Source organism: Nipponia nippon, unplaced genomic scaffold (genome assembly GCF_047370975.1).
Source record: "Nipponia nippon isolate SJK-2023a ecotype South Korea unplaced genomic scaffold, ASM4737097v1 scaffold_10, whole genome shotgun sequence".
In the NCBI taxonomy this organism is placed as follows: domain Eukaryota; kingdom Metazoa; phylum Chordata; class Aves; order Pelecaniformes; family Threskiornithidae; genus Nipponia; species Nipponia nippon.
This window is the reverse complement of record NW_028262291.1, coordinates 11,573,585-11,594,673: the sequence shown is the minus strand read 5'-3', so window position 1 is coordinate 11,594,673 and position 21,089 is coordinate 11,573,585. Positions and strand designations below refer to the sequence as shown.

Sequence of the window (21,089 nt, the reverse complement as noted above, 5' to 3'; positions counted from 1 at the left end):
TGAGAGAACTTAAAACTTGCAGGAGCTGCTATAACTCATCCTCCAGAAAAAAAGTCCTATTTTACTAATTTATCCACGATGACAAGACTATCTGAGAAATAAAGGCATATACAAACTGAATGGTGATGTGTCATAGTTAAAAAAACATTAACACAAGTTGCAACAAAGTAGCTGGGCTTTAATAGTACTGCAAACTTATGAGTATTGATAAGCAGGGGAAGCCCAATTCATATGGGATTAGCTACCCTGCCTGCTCCACCTTTCTTTATATTCCCACGAGACCAGTTGGCCACAGCTGCCTGGAAGTGAGCGAGATTTTGTGCACTGGTGATAGGTATCCTTTACCAGATGGTTTGCTCTCCCTTTTCAGATTTAGGCAAGACTAGAACTGGGATTTGAACATTCAGTGGAGGTTATGCAGAAGCAGAGAAAGATGGTCCCTCTAGATTTTGTAAGAGCTCTCACCTACCCCCACCCTCAGCCTCCTTACTATCCAACCCACTTAGCAGACTGAGGGAACGACTGTATGATGCCACGTAGATGATGAAAACATAAAGGAAGACACTAAAGATCACCCAGTAAAGCAAAGTCATGTAAGATCCTAAACTCCCAGGAAATAATCATATTCTCCCCCACTGCTTGCCCCCTTCAACCCTCCTCCCAGAGCTCCCATTAAAAGGAGATCAAATTAAAAAGACATTACACAAATGAGAGATTGCCCCAGTTACAATCCCAAGCGGCTCCCAGCACTACAGCAGCACTAAGGGAAAACCCTGAGCACACCCGGACACACACAGACTCCCAGCACGGATTAGCAGAGTCAGGCTTACAGGGGGAGAAGAACAAAAATTCCCCTCGCAGCAACCCATTTCGGAAAAGAAAAATAACAAATACGAATCAACGACGGTAACGGCAAGATAGGAAGAGGCTCCCCTGCCCTTGGCGCCGAGCCCTCCCCGCGGACCCCCTACTTTAGCAAGACACAGACAGGCAGGGAGCTGAGGTCAGGTTTATTACAGCACCAGGCCGAGCCCAGCCCGGCGGAGCTGCCGCCGCTGCCCAGCGCCCGGGCCGAGCCGCCCCGGAGCCCTCCGCCGCCCAGCTGCCCCGGCACCGAGCCCCCGCCGCCCCGCCGCCCACAGCCCACTCTCCGCGGGTGGGGGCGACCCCCCGCAGCCGGCGGAGGCCGCCCCGGGAGGAGGGAGGGGAGCGGGGCAGGTCCCCCCCGCGCCGCCCGCCTCCGCCGCGCCTCTCGCCAGGCAGCGGGAGGGGACCGCCGGGGACTCCCACACCCACCGCAGCCTCCGCGCAGCCCCCGGCTCTTCCGGGCTGAGGAACGGCTCTCGCCGGTCGCGACAGGAATGTCACAGGCACACACAACGAGGGCGGCGGGAGGGGATGGCGACTGCACACGGCAAGCGGCGGGGTGGGGAGGGGAGGGGAGGGAAAGCAAGCGGGGGGTAAGGTGGTACCTTGGATGTGCTGCTTGATGACATTTTCCAAATGGTCCAGCCTTTCTATAATCCTTAAAGTGTCCCCTTTGTCTTCCTCTAACTTTTTTTCTGAGATCGGCTCCTGCACTTTCACATAAACACTGGCAATGTAGTTGGTGACCCAGCCCACGTACAGCAGGCAGACGATGTTAGTCATTCCACTCAAAATCACGCAAGTGGACACTAAAGTTTTGGTTTTCCTGGTGCACACCATCCTGAGATCCCTCCATATAGCTCCAAAAATCCTGTGGTCCAGAAAACAAAAATAAACTGTGATGAAAATAAATCCTCTCCCCCCTTTCCCCGAAACTCAGAAGTCAGTAAATTTCCATGCAAAAAGTTCTCTAATCCACAGAATAAAAATATTTGTCGCCTACCTAGAAGGAGAGGTGGGGGTGGGGAGGGCTGATAATTAGAATCCTGGATTTTAGTACATTAAAATAGCTGAAACTTTGCGATAGCAGTGCCGACAGCAGACCAGCAAGGCGCGCCAGCCGCCCGGCCGCCCGCTGCTCTCAGGCACCGGCTCCTGCCAGGGGCATCAAGGACGCGGGCAGCCAAGTGCCCAAGTGTTGCAAACTTTGTTCCCTCCGACGCCGCTTCCCATCGCAACCGGCCGCGGCTCCAGAATCAGACCTCGGGAGCAGCCTGCCGGGGAGTGGGGCTTGCTCGGCCGCGGATTGACAGCCCCCTCCTCCAATAAAGAGCCTGCTCTGGCAGGGAGGTTGCTGCCATCACCGTATGGCCGACGGGGACCCGCGCGGGGCGGGGTTACCGCGGGGCCCACCTGCTCCTCGCACACGCACACTGAGGCGGGGGCCCCTCCGCCGTGCTGCAAGCCGGGGCGGGAGGGCGGGGACGGCGGCCTCCCTGCTATTGCTGTAGCTGGCTGCAAAGAGTTTCCAGCCTAGATGGGAAGCAGCAGCAGCCGGCGCCCGTTTGCTGCTAGGTGAACGCTCTGCCGCTTGGCTGGGGAGAGCAGCCGGTATCATTAGGAGATGCGCTCACACAGAAAGTCATCCATTTGCCTGGAGGGGGTGAGAGCGGAGACACGCCTTTGGCTCACCGGAGCTCCCGGTTCCACAGCGCCGGGTACCCAGCGACCACCCGCTATTACGATATGTTTGTCTTTTAGCCTGTTTGCGTGCCCCCTCCCCGGGGAGGTTATATTAGCAGTAGCTAACTGTTGCTTGCATCCACACCAGCAAGTCCCAGTATCCATCCATGGCCTCCCCCACTTCCACAGGAATACACGGTATCAGAGTATACCCTAGCCAGAATCAGCTTCTGTATCAGGGACAACACCAGTAACTCACAATTTAGTTCAGCGTACCCATGCTGCTTTCCTCTCTTCACGTTTTACATACGCTTTTGGAAACACTAAGAAGGCTAATTCCTCTTAATATGAAATCCCACTGATTTGAGAGAAGGTAGACAGTAGATAAATCTCTTCCGTTCTGATTAGAAAGGGACTTTCATACTAAATGAGATCATTTTCTTTTGATAGTCTCAAGACAGAAATGTAACATTAGCATGATCGGTATTAGGAACAATGAGGCACCTGTTAATCAACAGACTAAAATTATTTTAAGTACTTCTTATCCAGTGAAAGCAAGAAGTAACAAATGCTGTGGACCATACTGTAGTACGTAGTCACGCTCCACACTGATCATTACACGAGGGTTATTCTGTCTGTGTGCAGAAGGCACAGCAGATACCAGGACTTACCACTCCGAAGCATACACGTGTGAGCGTTCAAACTCTGCAATATCTTGAACGTGCATTTCAATATCTTAATAGCAGTAAAAGCGGACGATCTGTCTTAGGGTTTGAGGTTGTTATTTTCAAACGAATTATAAGCAAGACCCAGTATTCAAGAGCGAAGGCAGGCAACTGTACTGCAAAGGGCAGAATGACTTCTTCCTTTCCATCAGTTGGTACTCCATAGAAACAGTAAAAACTACGGATACTCAAACACATACAAAAACAGCACCAAGAGAAGCTGCCATAAACTCTGCCAATGAAGCTCAACAAATAAACTGCCTCCTCAGTCTTCTAAGCCTCTCTGAAAACCAACTGAAATTTCAGCCAGTTTATAAGTACTTCCCCAGTGATACACTAAAGGAGGCTAGCCCAACAGAACTCATTCGGAAATTAGAAAATTATAACATAACGTATTTGAATGGGAAAAAGAGTATACATTTACATAAAAAAAAAAAAATATTGTTAGTAATATAGGAAAGTTTGCTAGTCAAACCAGTCAATGAACAATTTCAAGCTTTATAAAAGACAAAATATTGACAGAATATACTAGTACAGCTCCATCACATGAGTCAATTATCCTGCTTGGTCTACGATGAACATTTGTCTATAGCATCATTTATTTCCCTATTTCCTATCTTTGTACTTCAGTGTTACACCTCCACAGCTGGTAGCAACCGAGAGCACTAAGTCTTTGATAACAGCGTTATCTCAACTTGCTTTAATCTTTGTAAACTCTGCCTGCAGTCACAAAATATAAATTCTTCAGCCCTGGCAATTTAGGCAGAATCGAGGACTCTGCCTTGGACTTCTCAATTTAAAGCAAAACTTATCTGAAATCAATCCAGATAAGGGACGAGTAACAACCATTAATAAGTCATATTTTCCATGGAAGTTTATAAAATATTAACAAAAAACTAACTGCTTTTATAAACAAATATGAACAGTACTTGTTACTAATGACTGTCAGCACATCCATGGGTGACATAAAGGTTTGAAAAAAGATGGCTAATATGTCTCACAGGCCTAATGGGTTGCTTACAACAGCACATAATTGATTAACCTTTTATTACAGTAACTATTAATAGTTCATTAGCCCTTTGCTCCCAACAGTTTTCTGATCATGTTTAAAACATAATTTCATTTATAACTACATTCTCCTACTACCAAAGCTGCACTCCTCAACAGCAGAACAGTAATTCCCTGTCTCCTCATCTGAGCCTTGAGTTTACTGAATCTAGTGTTAAAACTGTGTTTGACTTCATAGCAGAAACCTCCAGATGCTTTAATACATGAAAGACATGCTTGCTTTCATGTCTCTGGTAATAATATTCTGGACTGGTCTCTTTAGAAGTCGTCTTCTATGAGTTTATACAAAGTTGGAGGTATCCAAGTGTATGCCATTTAGAAATTGGGTGGTTTTGTCATTTTGATTTACTGTATAGTATTGCAATCCAGATGAGACCCCTTTGTGCAAGGTTTTATACAAATACACAAGCAGCCCACTTTTATAATTTAATTGGAACAAAAACAGGAAAAGGAACAATAGGAGAACAGAAGTGCTGCCAGCCTCACATTCTAGTCGTGGAGAAAATTAGGTGATAAAAGCCCTAAATGGTTCTTTTTTTGAACATTTAAATTATAGGGGAGGACAAGGTCTATGAAATTTCTTCTCTTAGACCACAGTAGTGTTTTTGAAAGTTCTACTTCAGGTGTTGAGGCAGTACAATCTACTGCGCAGGTCATTAAACTAGGTGTCTGATTTTATCCTTGTCCTGATACTGATCTGCTATGTCATGCTATGCAAATTATTTCACTTCTGTTTCACTCTAGATAATGGAAAAAATAACTTCTTAAAATTTGTATGTATCACAGGCTTCAATATGAATTGCCCCCAACTACACTACTGTAATAAGACACCATTTCAACTATTGCTGAGGAAATATTAACCTCATAACCTAGTAAATACAGCTGCCACTTACCTTGCATTAAAGTGTTCTGTAAGGCAAGTAATTCAATTAGTATTTCTTACCTATCATTACAGTTCAGGGAATGGAAATGATAGAAAAAGATATGGTTAACAACTAATTGTTGGTGCATTTTGATGCGGACTAAAACGTTTTTAGTAGTAAGAGGGTCCTTGAAGAAAGCAGTAGTGAAACATCAGAACTAACAGTATTTACATCCCATTTTACAAGAACAGGTTTCTTACACCTTGTTAGAAATCAATGGAAAAGCTTAACTTTTTAACATTATTTTGATTGCATTCTATCCAGATTCTTAGCTGAAATCCTATTAGTTTGTGGAGATATCATCATTATTATCTAGTCTGAGTTGATTTTCTTCTATTATTCCTTCCCTCTCACCCACGATGATCACATCTTTTGTTTGGAAAGATGATAAAAAAGTTCCAAAGGCACTCAAGAAGCAACACACCATCTTACATTGTGGAGAGAGATGACCAAACACACAGAGAAAAGCCTGAATTACCCTGAGTAGGTAAGTTTTTTGAAGCTCTGTTGTCCGGGTCTGCACACACATCAATCAAAAACTGTCTCTTCAGCAGAGATGACCCCTTCTGCAGATGAGCTCTTCCAAACAGTTCAAGTTATGAAGCTGTTTTTTTAGCTCCCCAAAAGAGATTAGCTTTCTGTATTTTGAAGGTAAAGTCCATGAGTTCAGTCCCCAGGGAAGTGATCTGAGGATCTTTGGTATCTATTGTCCCTAGTCATCTCTGTCACTAAATTTAAACCAATCTTGAAACTTTTATTAAATCATAAAAAGACATATGCAGGTATTGCAGAGATGCTTTTCCATATTCTGGAGCTGGGTTGTGAAAGCAAGGGATTTGTTATATGGATGTTGTAGATAATGAACACGAACTGAATGCAACAAAAAAAAGGGGGGAGGGGGAGAGAGAAAGAGAGGGGAAAAAAGCCAAGTGGATGAAAAGTGGGGTGGAGGAAAACAAGAGAAAAAATAAAACTTGCTTTTTCCTTGTTATGCTGGGATACATTATCATGCTCTTTATTCCTCTGGCATTTTCTCTCTTCCCCGCTACTCTTTCTCTCTCTCTCTCGCCTTCTTTGGGTCCATATCTGCGCTCTTCTGTTATTTCCTGTCATCTTTCCCACTCCTCGTTTAAAAATAACCACTTTTAAGTTTACACTAGTTCTGTTACACATCACCCTTTGTGACATTTTTATGAATCATCAGTTCATTTAGGTTACGCAGGACTCCTAATTTTTCACTGCTTGCCAAAGACTACTCAGCAAAGCATCAACTACAGTGAAATTCAGCCCCATATCACCATTTTGCAGACTCGGAAGGAGGAAAGGTAACGCAGTGCCCAGCTCACAGACATTCGATAGCATTTGGAGAACTAACACCCACGAAGCATCATTTCAAAATCATTTACCTTGCACGGAAAAGAAGAAATGAAACAATACAGAAGATACAGAAACAAAAGAGAGAGAGTGTACGTACTATTTCAAGTTGAAAACTGAACTGGATCTTGTCTTCTGCATTGAGCTCTCACTGCACGTAAAGCAATGAGAAAACACCTCATGCAAAGGGAGCAGAACAGAGCTAGCCAGGAACATTAAAACATCTAATGGAAACTTATGTACCAAAGCAACCTGCAAGAGCTAGGGGCACATGGGTGCATGTTGTCTTCTCCTTCGTCACCAGATTCATGCCTTAGAAGACATTTGCCATCCCCCTTATACAGTTGCTATAAAATTTACGTCTGTATTTTTTGTTTCCAGATGGCATTTTCCATTCTCAGTGTTTGCCAGGCTTATCTTGTCCATTTGTCCTTCCAAAATGTTTTTCTATCCAAAGCATCCAAAATCACTTTATACTTTAATTGATCTCTGCTATGCTGTTTTATTAGTTACTTTTATGCACTAGTGTGATTTATTTTTTCTGGCAGCATTACACTGCACTATTTATTTGTGGCAAAACTCTCAGCTAATCCATCTCAAGTGAATCGTGTGTGACCAGAAATTCACCAGTATGAGTAAAAGATGCAACATATGGTCCTTTGCAAGTGGCACATCTACAGTTACTCAGAGAAGCATTTTGCTCTGTTCTTTTCAAAGCTGTCATGTATCTACCCCCAAGCTCCCAATGACAACTCTGTCCCTAAGCAACTTCAAGTATCTTCATTTTTGGATGTTAAACCTCGGATACATTTGAAACAGATCTCCAGAGATTGTGGCCCACTCAATCTCTTAATCTTTTTATGTTCAGAAGCAAAAAATTAGTAAACATGAAATCATTTGTGATATCTAAAAATCTTGGCTTTCTCAACCCAGTTCTCAGTGCTGTTTTTTCTATCTTTAACTACACTAATACAAATCATTGTACTACGTCAACCAAAAACTGATGTAGCCGAATATCCTATTTACAACTCCTGTCTAGCTCTGAACATTTAGGGACAAGAATAGTCCTTTTGCCAGGCTTTGTCTGGCAAAGCTTCAACGCATTTAATGACTTAAAGACTTTCTGTGTCAGAGGTTGCAACCAAGCAATTGTTTACGCTAGCTATGTAAGCAATTACAAATTCACAAATTAATCCCTTTTTGAACCTGTACTTTCTCATATTCCAAGGAAATGTGAACTATCACTTTGCAGTCATCTTTCCATCTGTGATTGTATAGGCCTATCATAGTCCTTCTTAGATGGCTCTTGGCCAAGCTGAGTCTCCTATATGCACTCTCGTCTCACATGAAAGGAATACTTCAATTACTTTTTGTCCTTTTCTCCTTTCATCTTTTTTTTTCTTTTTGAGATGGGATGACATGGCAGCCCAGATTGATGCATCACTTCACATGCTATCTTGTTCTCAGCTCCTTGTAATTTCTAACACTGTTACGTTTCTTGACTGTCACCAAGCCTCAAGTTAAACTCAGCAAACTAGTCACAAAGATCTCCTCAGTTACATAAATATAAACCCCAGTAATAAACTAGATGTAGGTTTGTTGGTCTTTCTAGGTGTAGGCTCTCTCATATTTTGCTATTTCATCAACTTGTCATTCAGAGTCATGGCTTCTCCAACCTTTTGCAGTTAGCTTTAGAAATTACTATAGTGAATATGGTATCCTCACTATTTATGTGCTTTTCTGATCATGTCCACGTATGCTGAGCAAAGCAGATCCCAACCTCCCCTACTCATGACTATCATCTTTTTGGAAACTAATGATTCTTTTTCCTGTTCTTTGTTCTTTCTGTCTTCATCAGTTTTTAATATATGAATGGAGCTTCTCCTTATGCATAATGGGTTTCAAGGGCCTTTGGAGAGCAAACTCCTAGGAAGGTTTTGCAGCCCAAGTACCAACTAAATGCAGCATCAACTGTATCACCATTATCCATATGTTTTCTGACGTTCCAAAAAAATTCATTAAATAGGTGGAAAGTGACTTCCTTCAATTGCTCATAAGAGAACTATTTATCTAGATAGAATTTAGAAGAAATAATCACCGTCTGTCTTACAGGAATAGGAGGAAAAGGAGTATTGCACACTTTTAGGCTTCTTATAAGGAATTTTTTCTTTCTGGAGGCTTGGAGCTTCATTTTGTTTCAGCGGAATGGACACTGAGGCATTCAAGAGCATTATGTCAGAGTAAAGACAGGTAATAAAAACCACTATTGAGTTAAGGGTTAGAACCTCAGAAGTGACTGAAAACTCAAAACAGAGATCAGAGAGAATGGAACATTAAAGTAGTTGTCCTTTTTAATCTGAATTGATGGTTAGAAAAAAATTGATTACTTCTGTAGGCTCAGTTTATTGTTCACACAGAAGTTATAAAGAATCTGGATGATTGTGCTTTACTGGTTTAATGCTAGGTAGGACACCCTTGAAGGACAATGCTGGTGAAATCAGTTGGTTTAATTCTTCCATTTCCCAATCAATATCATCCCAGTCTTTTTAAAGATGTGTTCTGGCTAGTTGTCCTTCAGCCAGTAGTTAGAGTAAATGCACAAGACCCTCTGTTGATGTTCTTCTGCCAAATTCACGTCCAAACATGTAATTCAGCTGAAACATGGATTCTACAATTTGAGACTATTGAAACAATTTTCTGGATAACACCTTCTTTCATCAGGTACTGCAGCCACAGCTTAAGCAAACAAACAATTTACATTAAAATACCTAGAGTATGTCAGTAATTCATTCTCTTTTTTAGGTAGATGAAAGAGTCTTCAGTTTGGGGCGTGGTTTTGTTTGTTTGTTTTTAAAGGATTTGATGATGTCTAGGAGTAAACTCTTCTCTGATCTATTCACTGCATAAAAAACTACAATAACAACAACCCTGAAACAAACAAAAAAGCCCTTGTGCCACTTTTAAACAAAACTGACTCCATAACAAGAAAGCTTTTAGTCCAGCTTGTTATTATAACAACTCTCACAGTATGAGAAGAGATGGAAGCTTTCATTTGATTGGGCCTGGAATATCACGCTGGTCTGTGCTGCAAGAATGTCTAACAAAAGTAAGCAACATGATTAATACTTCCAAAGGACTTTTCTTTTTGTTTAAAAAAAAAAGACAGACACTTACAAAAGTTATCTAAGTAATCCAAAAGGAAGCCCGCAGAGGAAGCGATGGATTAGAGCCAAGAGTTATTTCAACAGCCAGTACAGCTCGCCCAGTATATGATTCAGAAATTTATACGTAAGTTTTTAGTCCTTCATGTAGCACTCCTGATTTTAGAACTGCTGAAAACAATATTTCAAAGAATAAACTTCAGACAACTTATAACCCTTTTTTTTTTTTTTAAATAAAGGAAAGCTTGGTACTCATTAAAAAGAAAAAAACCAAAAAACCAAAAAAACAAAAACATTTTAAGAATCTCACATACAGTTCCATCCAGATTCTTTCCTTGCTAAATAACAATATTCCAGATGGCATACGTTTGAGTCATATGCACATATTCTTTTTGATGTGTAACAATCACATACCTTGCATTTTGTTCAGTGGAATATATATGCTCTATGGTCTTCAGCATAACAAATCAAATTCACGCCCGGCCATCTTAGAACTGTTCAAAAGTACAGAAATATTGAGGTATAACATGGCAGTAAAGTTCATTTTTAATGCAGTCACTTATCTCAACCCATCATCCTGGGGTAGGCTTGTATCAGTTGCATCTTCCAAAAGAAGGTTAGAAAAGGATTTATGATTAGATTATAAGCACAATAGGCTTCCATATGCTTGCATCAGTTAAAAGTTCCTAGTTCACATTTTCAGAATCCATGGCTCTAAAAAGCACTTAAAAATGCCATTAATTAAAACTTGCATTCCTCTGGGAACAGATAGCAAATATTTCTTCTGTCACACCTTCACGGAGCCACAAATCAAAAGATCTGAGTGTTTGACACAAGCCAGACATTAAGAAAGTCAACGCAGGCTACGAACATCCTTCAACATGTTGAGATGAAGCACAAGTAAGTTCATGTTTCAAGCGTGAAGATCAAGAATGAAGCATGAATAGTTCATGAATGTGAACTATTCCAATTCAACAGATCTGAATTGTTACTTGAGTCAGATCAAGACTATCAAACTCTTAGCATTTACTTCTAAAAATTAAGTGTCTGTCTTCCTGAAAAATCAGCTCTTCCCTTCTACATCATACCTGGCACAATTAGCAGCAGAGAGCCCCAATACGCCAAAGGGACAATAGCCTTTGAACACTGGCTGAAGAGAAAGTAACTACCTACTGAAAAGTTTCCTGAAGTCTGCAATGCAGTTTGGAGATCTTACATCAAAACAATGACCATAGCCCCATCAGACATTGGTTTAAAAAATGAAAAACACAGCATAAGTGAGAATTATTTGTATAAATGAAGAAAGGCCTGAGGAACCTAGGCTTGACCAAACCTCTGAATGGTCCATATAAATCAACAAATTCTCAGTTACTGAGAGAATCAAAACCAATCAGGCACTAGCAAAGGGATTTAACAAATCAAAGCAAGCTTGAAGTATAAAGTAGCATTAACTGTTATAGAGACTTGCTTTGACTTACTCTTTGAGCCTAAAGAATTCTAAGTTGGTCAAAAAGAAAAAAGCCAAGGAAAATACTTTGGTACTTGTAACATGAGGAAATGGAGCACCGGTTTCACTGAGATTTTGCTTAGATTAAAAGGACTGGGCCACTGAAAGTGTAAGCATGAAACGTTGGAGTGAAAACAACCAGCATGAGGATTTTAGAGGGAAAAGTTATCATGCAGCTGGAAATATTGCCATAACTGTGCAAAAACTCTGGACGACAACTTGAGGTGATTGTGAGTTATTTGAAGCAAGGGAGAATGTTGGTTCGTTGTACTTCTGTGGGTTGATGGTACAACAGGTAGAAATAAAATGCTGTTACATAATTTGGAAGCTTTCCAGCCTGGAAGCTGGCTTCAGATACAGTTAATTCTAGGCTCCAGTTGTAACATTATTTACAGCTTAATTTACAGCTTGAATTTTTATCAGCACAACACACACTCCACAGCTTCTTTAGTCCAAATAAAAGCTAAAAAATGTATTTTGTAACAGGCACCCAGCAGTTCATTAACCGACAGCTTTTACTCTAATGATCACATGACAGGATTACAAAAATGCCCAGGCTTTTTTGACTGGAGGACTGCGAGTGAGAATATAATTTAAAAAAAATTTTTTTTGTAATGTGCTCAAGTGGTTTCACCCTTCCTTGTACTGTCTTTTCTAATCAAGTTCAGAACTAAACAGGACTCACATTTTCATTATGGCTACTGTTCTGTTTGTTGCCAAATTCATACCGGATGTCAGAAAAACATCAAACTACTTATTCCTTTGTTGGTCTTAAATAGCCTGCACACTAAGAAAAATAATTTTGTTGTATAAAATCACTTACTTTTATAAAGCTCAAGACAGGAAAGGGCATGAATTTCTATTTGCCTCAGCTCATGCCAGCTCACAGCATGTCCAGTCACAGAATAAGTTACCACCATTTAGCAATACTACAAGATCTTCTAAAGAAACAAGCAGCTGAATTTCCCTGTGTAAGCATCCCAGTTTACCTTCCCGTTCATTACAGTATTTGCTTCATACATGCTGGAACAGTTCCTTCCAAATTCCTTTCTGCCCTACAGAGAACTTTCATAAAAATATTACTGGCTCCTAGGGTCTAGAACAGAAAGTGAGAGCTCAAGCAACTTATTGGAATCCTTCTTGTTAATGAAATACCAAACACCACATGTTTAAAGAATGAAGTAAACTGCAGAATTACTTTACTATGGAAATTTCACAAGAAAAATATATTCAGAAGTATAAATTTATGCACTAGATCTCTAGCACTCATCAGGAGATGGGATCAGAAAGCATCAGTCCACAACAGGAAGGGGTATAAGAATTTCAGAGATTTTTAAAAATTCTATTTTTTTAGTTACCTCAAAATAGTCCATAGAAGACACATTGATTCAGTTCCTTAGGTTGCCACAGCTTTAACAAATTAAATGACAATTTTTGAAATCCAACAACCTGGCCAGCTACCTATTATGAACTCTTGGGAGGATATCTGTTTTTCAGCCACTGAGATGGCATCCAGACACTTTAAAGGCTGCTGTTGCTTGCATTTGCCAACCTATACAGTTTTAAAAAAGCTACAAGATAATATGGGTTTAAGAGTAAGGTGCAATCCATTTAAATCATATCACATCTCTTCCTCCTTAGCACCTTAGTTGTGTGTTTTCAGCTACCCAGTTTTATGGTATTGGTTTCGTTAGACCATTTCCTGTATAGGACTACATTCCACTGGCTTCTTGCCAAAAACATTCAGACTAGAAGAGCTGAAATCTTCAACCATCAACTAGAATAGTGTAGCTGACATATATCTTCAGGCAACTGTAGCACGACATCTACAAACAACACTGTGCTAAAAGACAAATTTCATTAATCTTCAACATAACTTCAAGTTGAGATGTAGATATCATTATAATGAACATCAGTCAGAACTGTTGTGTTTAATGCCATCTTCACAGCAGGAACTCAGGTTAACCACAACTATAAAATAGTGCTAACCACAACAGCCTTTTTCAACACAATGGGGAGAAGGGCAAAGAACTTCAGCTGAAATAAATCAGCATGGATCTGTTGAAATCATAAAAGAACACAAGTCTCTATCAGCTAACAGTCTGAGTTGCTTTATTTAATGTCCCATTCATTAAAAGATCTAATTTTTTATAGTTATTGTTATAGGATGCAATTTGTTGCTATATGGTTTAGACAAGTCCCTAGTGAATGCAAGGTGTCCAAGCTGGCTGCGTTTCCAACTGGCAAGGTAGCCATAAGATACTCCAAAGTCAGTCGTATAGGAATTGTAGAAAACAATTCCCAGTTTAGAGCCAAGAATGCTCCATCTGCTACTGAAGAAAACAAGACAAAGTTGTATCCTGCCATCAGCCTTTTAGTTAGTGGTAACTACGGAACAGACTAGAAAATCTGGTAAGGACAATTCACGAAGGTTAAACAGCTTGGCGTTTCTACCTAGGTGTTGATAAAGAAGTGCAATATAGACTATAGATCCCAATTTGTAAAGTGTGGAATTCATAGCAGACACTGCTTCTCTGTAGCTTGTAATTAATATAGTTATTTTAGCAGCATAAACGCTGCTCAAGGATTACATGTTACTTAGAACAGGCTCATGCTTTGCCCCCCAGGGCCTGCCTCAGCAAACGTCTGTTTCTTTCTCCAGGGCATTAGAAAGATTCCACTGCAAATGCTTCAGAAATAAAGTTTTCAACTCTGAGAATTAGTGTCAATTCTTGGTGGGTCACTAATGCCGTGGAACAGGAGTGTGAAGTGTCACTACTAGTAACTTCCTAACTGACAACAGCCCTCCTCCTGCATCTGGGCTTCTCAGCTGAAGTCCCTTAGGAACAAGATGATATAGAATCAAGATTCACATACTGATTTGCATGATAAACAATCCATACAAAGAACATTTTAAGCTCTTGCAGTGGAAAGCAAAGAGCAAAGGGCAGACAGAAGGTGGAAGATTATGAGAAAAGATAGGCAAACAACTCACCCTGTAAGCAAAGGGAAAAAACAAGGGGCAATAAAAATTTTACATTTAGTATTACGTGTTCATCAGTGACACAAGATACAACTCTATGCTTTGTTTGTTTTTTCTCTCAAGGGAAGGACCACTGGAAGGACTAAAGAGAAGCATCTAATCTGCTGTTTATTTTCTGGTGATACTCATTGGTGATACTAATTTATTTTACTTCCTGCTGTTTTTTTTCCCTGACTTGGGAAAAAAAAACCCAACCATGTTTCAATGTAGTTTTTCCCCCAGCTCAAGCAATTTCCACCAGTTTTAACTTAGATTTATCTATCGCATGCCAAGCATTATTTCATTAAATTGCTGTGTTCTGAGGATGACTCATCAGTCAAATAATATTTCTGTAGAATATCTGCAGAACTCAGTTATGCCAGGCAGCAGAATACACTGCTAGCTGTTAAGAGCAGTAATAATTCTAGTTGCAATTTTTGATGATAGGAAAAATAGGTAGCCATAATTTGGGAGTTATTATCATTGGGGTTTTTGTTAAGCAGAACCTTCTGTTTGCTACTCAGAATCTGAACACAAGTTCATTATTATCCATTTCTCTCAGTAGATCTGTTTTCATGCTTGTAAGTGCATTCCAATCCATTCTGATAATCAAATGGCATTTAAAACACTCAGCATACAGCAATAAGGTGACTTTGGTGTTTTGTAATAGGACATCTGTTGGTAACATGTTTTAAAGCCAGTTTGTGGCAAAGAGAAGAACTCGTGAGACAGGCAATACTACTTCTATGTTGCTAGCAACTTAGGTTTGTTGTATTTTCCAGAAAAGTCAAACTGTCATCATCCTATAATACCTCTACCATCTTGAAAGTTCAATTGCAAGGTCCTTTTTACAAGGCCTGAACATAGAAGTTAAATGTCCTTAAATCTTCAAGGGCAATATAAATGGCAAGCCCATCAGGAAACTTTGGAAAAAGTGAGCCAGCCCTCCTGGAGTCACTTTTATAATTTTTTTTTTCTTTCCTTGTTATTTTTTGTTATTAGGAATTATAGGGAATAACTTTCCTTGTTATTTTTTGTTATTTTCCTTAAAGCAAAACAACTCAATAGCTGTGACAAACACAAAAGGAGGAGTAGAAGTAAAGTGCCGCAAGCTTCCTTCATTAAAGCATGTTTTCTAGTCCTCTATGTCTGGTAAAAGAGCCCAAGAATATCTCTACAATGCCAACATATTGCTTCATTATTTTTGTTTTGTTTAAATGAGGGAACATACGTCAATACAGCAGCAAGAAAGAAAGAATCCTCTTTCTCCTCTGACATGTGGGTATATGCAATGAAATAGCTTACATTTTAGCTAATGGATCAAAATTTTATCATTATGTGGGGGGTTGACCCTGGCTGGATGCCACATGCCCACCAAAGCTGCTCCATCACTTCCCTCCTCAGCTGGACAGGGGAGAGAAAATATAATGAAAGGCTTGTGGGTCAAGACAAGGACAAGGAGATCACTCAGCAATTACTGTCACAGGCAAAACAGACGCGACTTGGAGAAATTAATTTATTACCAATCAAAGTGAGAGTAGGATAATAAGAAAATAAAAACTAAATTTTAAAACACCTTCCCCCTACCCACTCCCTTCTTCCCGGGCTTAACTTCACCCCCAATTTCTCTACATCCTTCCCCCCAAGTGGCACAGGGGGACAGGGAATGGGGGTTGCAGTCAGTTCATCACACATTGTCTCTGCCGCTCCTTCCTCCTCAGGGGGAGGACTCCTCACACTCTTGCCCTGCTCCAGAGTGGGGTCCCTCCCACGGGAGACAGTCCTCCACAAACTGCTCCAACGTGGGTCCTTCTCACAGGCTACAGTTCTTCATGAACTGCTCCAGCGTGGGTCCTTTCCACGGGGTGCAGTCCTTCAGGAACAGACGGCTCCAGCATGAGTCCCCCGCGGGGTCACAAGTCCTGCCAGCAAACCTGCTCCAGCGTGGGCTCCTCTCTCCACAGGTCCGCAGGTCCTGCCACAAACCTGCTCCAGTGTGGGCTTCCCACAGGGTCACAGTGTCCTTCAGGCATCCACCTGCTCTGGCATGGGGTCCTCCACGGGCTGCAGGTGGAGATCTGCTCCAGCATTAACCTCCATGGGCTGCAGGGGGACAGCCTGCCTCACCAGGGTCTTCACCAGGGGCTGCAGGGGAATCTCTGCTCCAGTGCCTGCAGCACCTCCTCTCTCTCCTTCTTCGCTGACCTTGGTGTCTGCAGGGTTGTTTCACATGTTCTCACTCCTCTCTCCTGGCTGCAATTCTGCAGTTTTGGGGTCCCCCCCCATCTTAAATGTTATCCCAGAGGCGCTACCAGCATCGCTGATGGGCTCGGCCTTGGCCAGCAGCAGGTCTGTCTTGGAGCCGGCTGGCATTGGCTGTATTGGACATGAGGGAAGCTTCTAGCAGCTTCTCACAGAAGCCACCCCTGTAGCCTCCCCACTACCAAAACCTTGCCACGCAAACCCAGTAGACATTAGCACTGTCATAGTGAGACAAAATATCACTTTCTTAATCCAAGGCTAGAGAATATTACTAGTTTGGACAATAGGGAGCAGAAAAATATTTCAAACTAATTCATGCCTCCTGCTAAGAAGATACTAATTTATTCAAATCAGTTTTTTTTTTAACAAAAAAAAAGAGGAGACCCCAATATGACTACAATAACTACATTATTTCTTTAAAGCCATTAACTTTAGGCAACATGCAGCACAAATACAATGAATAGCTCATTGAGAAATATTCATTTCTTCCCTGGGACAATTTCAACAAAGATGAAAAGCATTCGTCTCAAATCTGATTTTAAAGCCTTTGTCTAAAAACTAGGTGTGGGTTCCCCCCCCCCCAAGCTTTTCCACAAAAAGTATTCCTTTTTGTGAGAAAAAGCATTTTAATTTAAAAAAAAAAAAATCTAAATTTTTTCTATTACCACCATGCTAACTTACAGGGTTTTTTTCCAATTAAGTGGTACTTTTAATGCTGTATATTTATGCTGTATTACTTCTAAACTGCTTGACATTCTTACAGTGAAATGAAATCAGTCAGTTAAAGGACATACTGGTTTGCAATAAAGAGGAAAGAATCTGTAGACTAGTTTAGAAAGAAACTAATCCAAGAGTAGGTTCACAACCCTGTGAGGATATTAACAAGACTTTTTGAAACTGCAGGAAGTCTATCACACTTTTAAAAACAAAACCAAAACAACAACCACACCACCACAAAATGAAAAAAACCCCACTCCTTTCCTCTATCTCAAAACCTAAGCTTTTAGAAAATAACTGAAACATTTACTTTCAACCTTTAAGCCATCTTTAATGGATACCCTAAATCAAGACAAAAGATGCCACATGATTCATATCCATCTTCATGAACTAGAAATAGAATATCTTTAATACCAGATAGGATATGAAGTTCTTGCACTGTTTCTGTGTTGGAGAACATTACAAAGTTGAATACATCTTGTTCTGCAGCTGGAGTTTAATTAGGTTAAATGAAGTTTATTTCCTTGTTTTGTTCATTGGACAAGGAGGTGAATTACATCTCTTACAGCAATACAGCCACTCAGAAACCACAGAAGGGGTCACCTTAGACAGCAGGTGTTCCCCTACACCTATTCCTTGTTACTTGATTGCCAAGCAAGGCATCTGGATCAGATAACTAAGGTAAAACCCTCCGTAGTCTGTGTGTCAGTCTGTCCTTCCCTAATGATGGCACTGCCTCACAGAGAGATTAACGATCCTGCTCACTGCTTTGATCTACAAAGCAGGCTCCTCTCCCTCAGGCAGCAGAGGCTCAAACAGCTCAGTTTAGTTTCTGCTATTGTCTTATAGAAGGAGTGTTACATAGGCATCAGGGCACAAGAATAAGACTTCCTTAAGACAGAGTTTACAACTAGAAGAAAGAAAAAAAAGAGGGTGAAGCTTCTCCAGATTTTAAACAGATATTCAGGGAGCACTGACATTTGATGCTGCAGTAAGAAAATATACCAAATTCTTGTTAAATGGGCCTATCTCAAGAAGTGCTGAGGAAAAAAAATTATTCCTATGACAGAGAAAGGCTCTACTGAGATCTACAGGCAACAGCACAACCCCCCGAAGTATTTATAGAGGTATAGAGAGTGCTCATGGGAAGAGATCAGGAATTCCTAGAGCAAGAATTTCATTAAAGAAAGGGAGGGAAAAAAAAAAATCCCACTTTTGTTAATAAACAGGAGAGCAAGTAAGAAGCACCAACTACAACAATTCAAGAGAGAGGGGTGGCATCAAGGTCAGAGGAGAGAAAAGATCCTTTTACAGACCATGCAGGTGCACATTATGTGAAGATTCAGTACAGACTGGAATATTCAGAGCAACAAAGCAGTGAAGTTTGCTTGAAATTTGTTTGAATCCTCCAGTGAGCATAACTATTTGAACAGAGCTAGAAGGGTGTTCTACAATACACCCTTGACTGTATTGGGTGGGGGAAAAGCAGAGCAGGGGCTGTTAAGGAGTTGTTTGTTTGTTTTTGTTTTTTTTTTTCCCCGAGGGGCAAGGGGAGAACACACTATTTTATGGCAGCAATCATGGCATATTGGAAAAACCCTACTAACTGCAACTGCTATTGCTCTTGGCAAATCCATCATATTGGCATGAACAGAATCTTTTATGCGTTATTTACTATTGTCCATGAATGCCACTAGGTAGATAGGTTGCAAAAAAATTGTGGAACAGCAGAGAGACGGTAAAATTTTTAAGCAACAATTCTCAAGACTGACACAGCCTCATTAACCTGAATGGACCATACCGATCTGAAACCAGTGGACATGTTCCCCCTCTGTTTGTGAGCTTTCATGGAGGGGTGGAAGGAACACCAGCAGAAACATCCTAAATTGCAGAGATCATAATAAGTATTTCAGACCAATTATACCACCCAGTATTCTGACATATTTGTGGACACTATTCTGGAAGCACTCATTAAGAACAATAGGGATAAGTGGCCCCAGCTCATGATCCAGCCTCAGCCACCACTTACACAGAAACACTGTATTACCGAAAGGGGCACATCTTCGGAGGGTCAGAATTTGTTTCATTTTTTATATACTTTTTTTAATTCTAATGTTAACAATGAAGGTTTCCATCACCTACCATAGAAGGCTTGATAGCCTCACATATGTAAGAAACCATGAATTCAACTATTTTCTATTACATAAATAAATCTCTGACTGTAACCCACTTATTATAGAAATGATCATCTAAACAAGATTAATTTATGGTACAGTAGTATTGTTAAATGTTAAGTAATTCTTTATAGAGAAGAGAGTTCTGACACCTAAAATCTTATCTGAAGTTTTAGAATTGGCAAAGAAACCATGCTTAGAGTTTCTGTTTTCTGTTTCCCTTCAAAAAGAAGAGGATTTCCCATAAAATGCTTGATCTGCTCCTCTCTCTCCTTCCCATTGTCCACTTCCCCCAATGTTTTAGGAGTTTTAATGAGTTCCAGTTAGGCAGCTAAATCAGATAAAACCTAACTATAGCAATTACTGTGCCAAGTGGAGACAAATAAAAAAAAAACAAAACCCAAACCACAAAAAAACCCAACAAAAAAAAAAACCCAACAAAAAAAAAACCAAAAAAACCCACCAGGGAATACCTCTCAAACTCTGCAACTGCAATTATTTCTCTACTTTCATTCATTAAATATAAGAACCACTGAAGTTGCCATGAATGCCACCTTGTGTCACTGGCAGTAGAAATCTAGAACCCCTACTGAAATTTTGCTAGATGCCATTGCCAAAAGCTGCATTTTTTTTTTTCTTCCCACTAGATAAGTATCTAGCAGAGCTGAAAGAGAATACAGATGGAGGCTAAAGGAGGCTTAACACCACTAATTCATGCATCACTGCCGCTGGGCTTTGCTGAGCATTTCACTAGACTGCTTTCTTTCCAGTAGGCTAATACAATGAATCTGCATCAGAGGCCAATAATTTCATTAACTGGTTGAAGCTGGTTGGGTTGGAACATGAAAGATTTGGCAAGACTGTAAATTAGAGGGTGTATATTTACACGGTTTGCTCTGAGTGAAACAGAGTTCATTCATAGAGAAACTTAATGGACAGTAAATTTTATTGCATCTATTAAAGAAAAAAAATTTCAAACGTTTAGCTGACAGCTCAAGTTTGAAGAAAGGGATTTTGCAATCACTAAGCTGCAAAAGTACTATTCAGGAATCTAAGGTTACATGTTTGTCCTTCAATGGTTACAGGAAAAGTCTTTATCTTATAGCACTATTTCCCAGAGGGCAGTTTCCACTAACCACACGTAAACATGAAATCCATGTACACTGGCTGTAAACATTGCTGCTTTTCTCTCCTAGTTGCAGCTGGAAATAGAAAGTTTTCTTATTTCAGACTAATAGGATTGTCTGACAGTTAAGAGAACTGCAATATTGTGAAACCTGAGATTGCTCAGAAACACTAAGAACCTATTTTATGGAATGCCCTTTCAGATCGAGCCTACAGTGTCATAGATTGAAACCATGACTCTTGCCTTTTTATGTACTATGTTTCTTTTGTGACACTAAAGTATGCCTTCTGTGGCTATTACTTCCCCTCAAACAAACAAACAAAAAAGGATTTATAGAACTTGCGAGGAATTAGAACAGGAAAAAACACACGACTACATCAAAATTACTTACAAAATGAAAAGTAGCATCCCCTAGCTTTTGTTGTACTTGGTATTCTACACATTTAGGCAAGAAAGCACTCATTTTTACTTTTGTTTGCC

General features: G+C 40.5%; 1 protein-coding gene across 5 annotated transcripts in view; it reads right to left on the bottom strand.

Annotated features, from left to right (window-relative positions):
• Positions 1-21,089, bottom strand: part of GALNT18 (polypeptide N-acetylgalactosaminyltransferase 18) — a 279,026-nt gene that overhangs the window by 247,158 nt on the left and 10,779 nt on the right. For 2 of the 5 annotated variants that reach the window (XM_087744745.1, XM_087744755.1), the window contains exon 2: positions 1,473-1,738. In XM_087744745.1, the coding sequence (XP_087600871.1) occupies positions 1,473-1,707 (235 nt within the window). In that variant the 5' untranslated portion in view covers positions 1,708-1,738. Of the gene's footprint in view, positions 1-1,472; positions 1,739-1,870; positions 2,212-21,089 lie in introns of those variants that run through there. The other 3 variants (XM_087744773.1, XM_087744764.1, XM_009461448.2) reach the window with 3 other exon arrangements.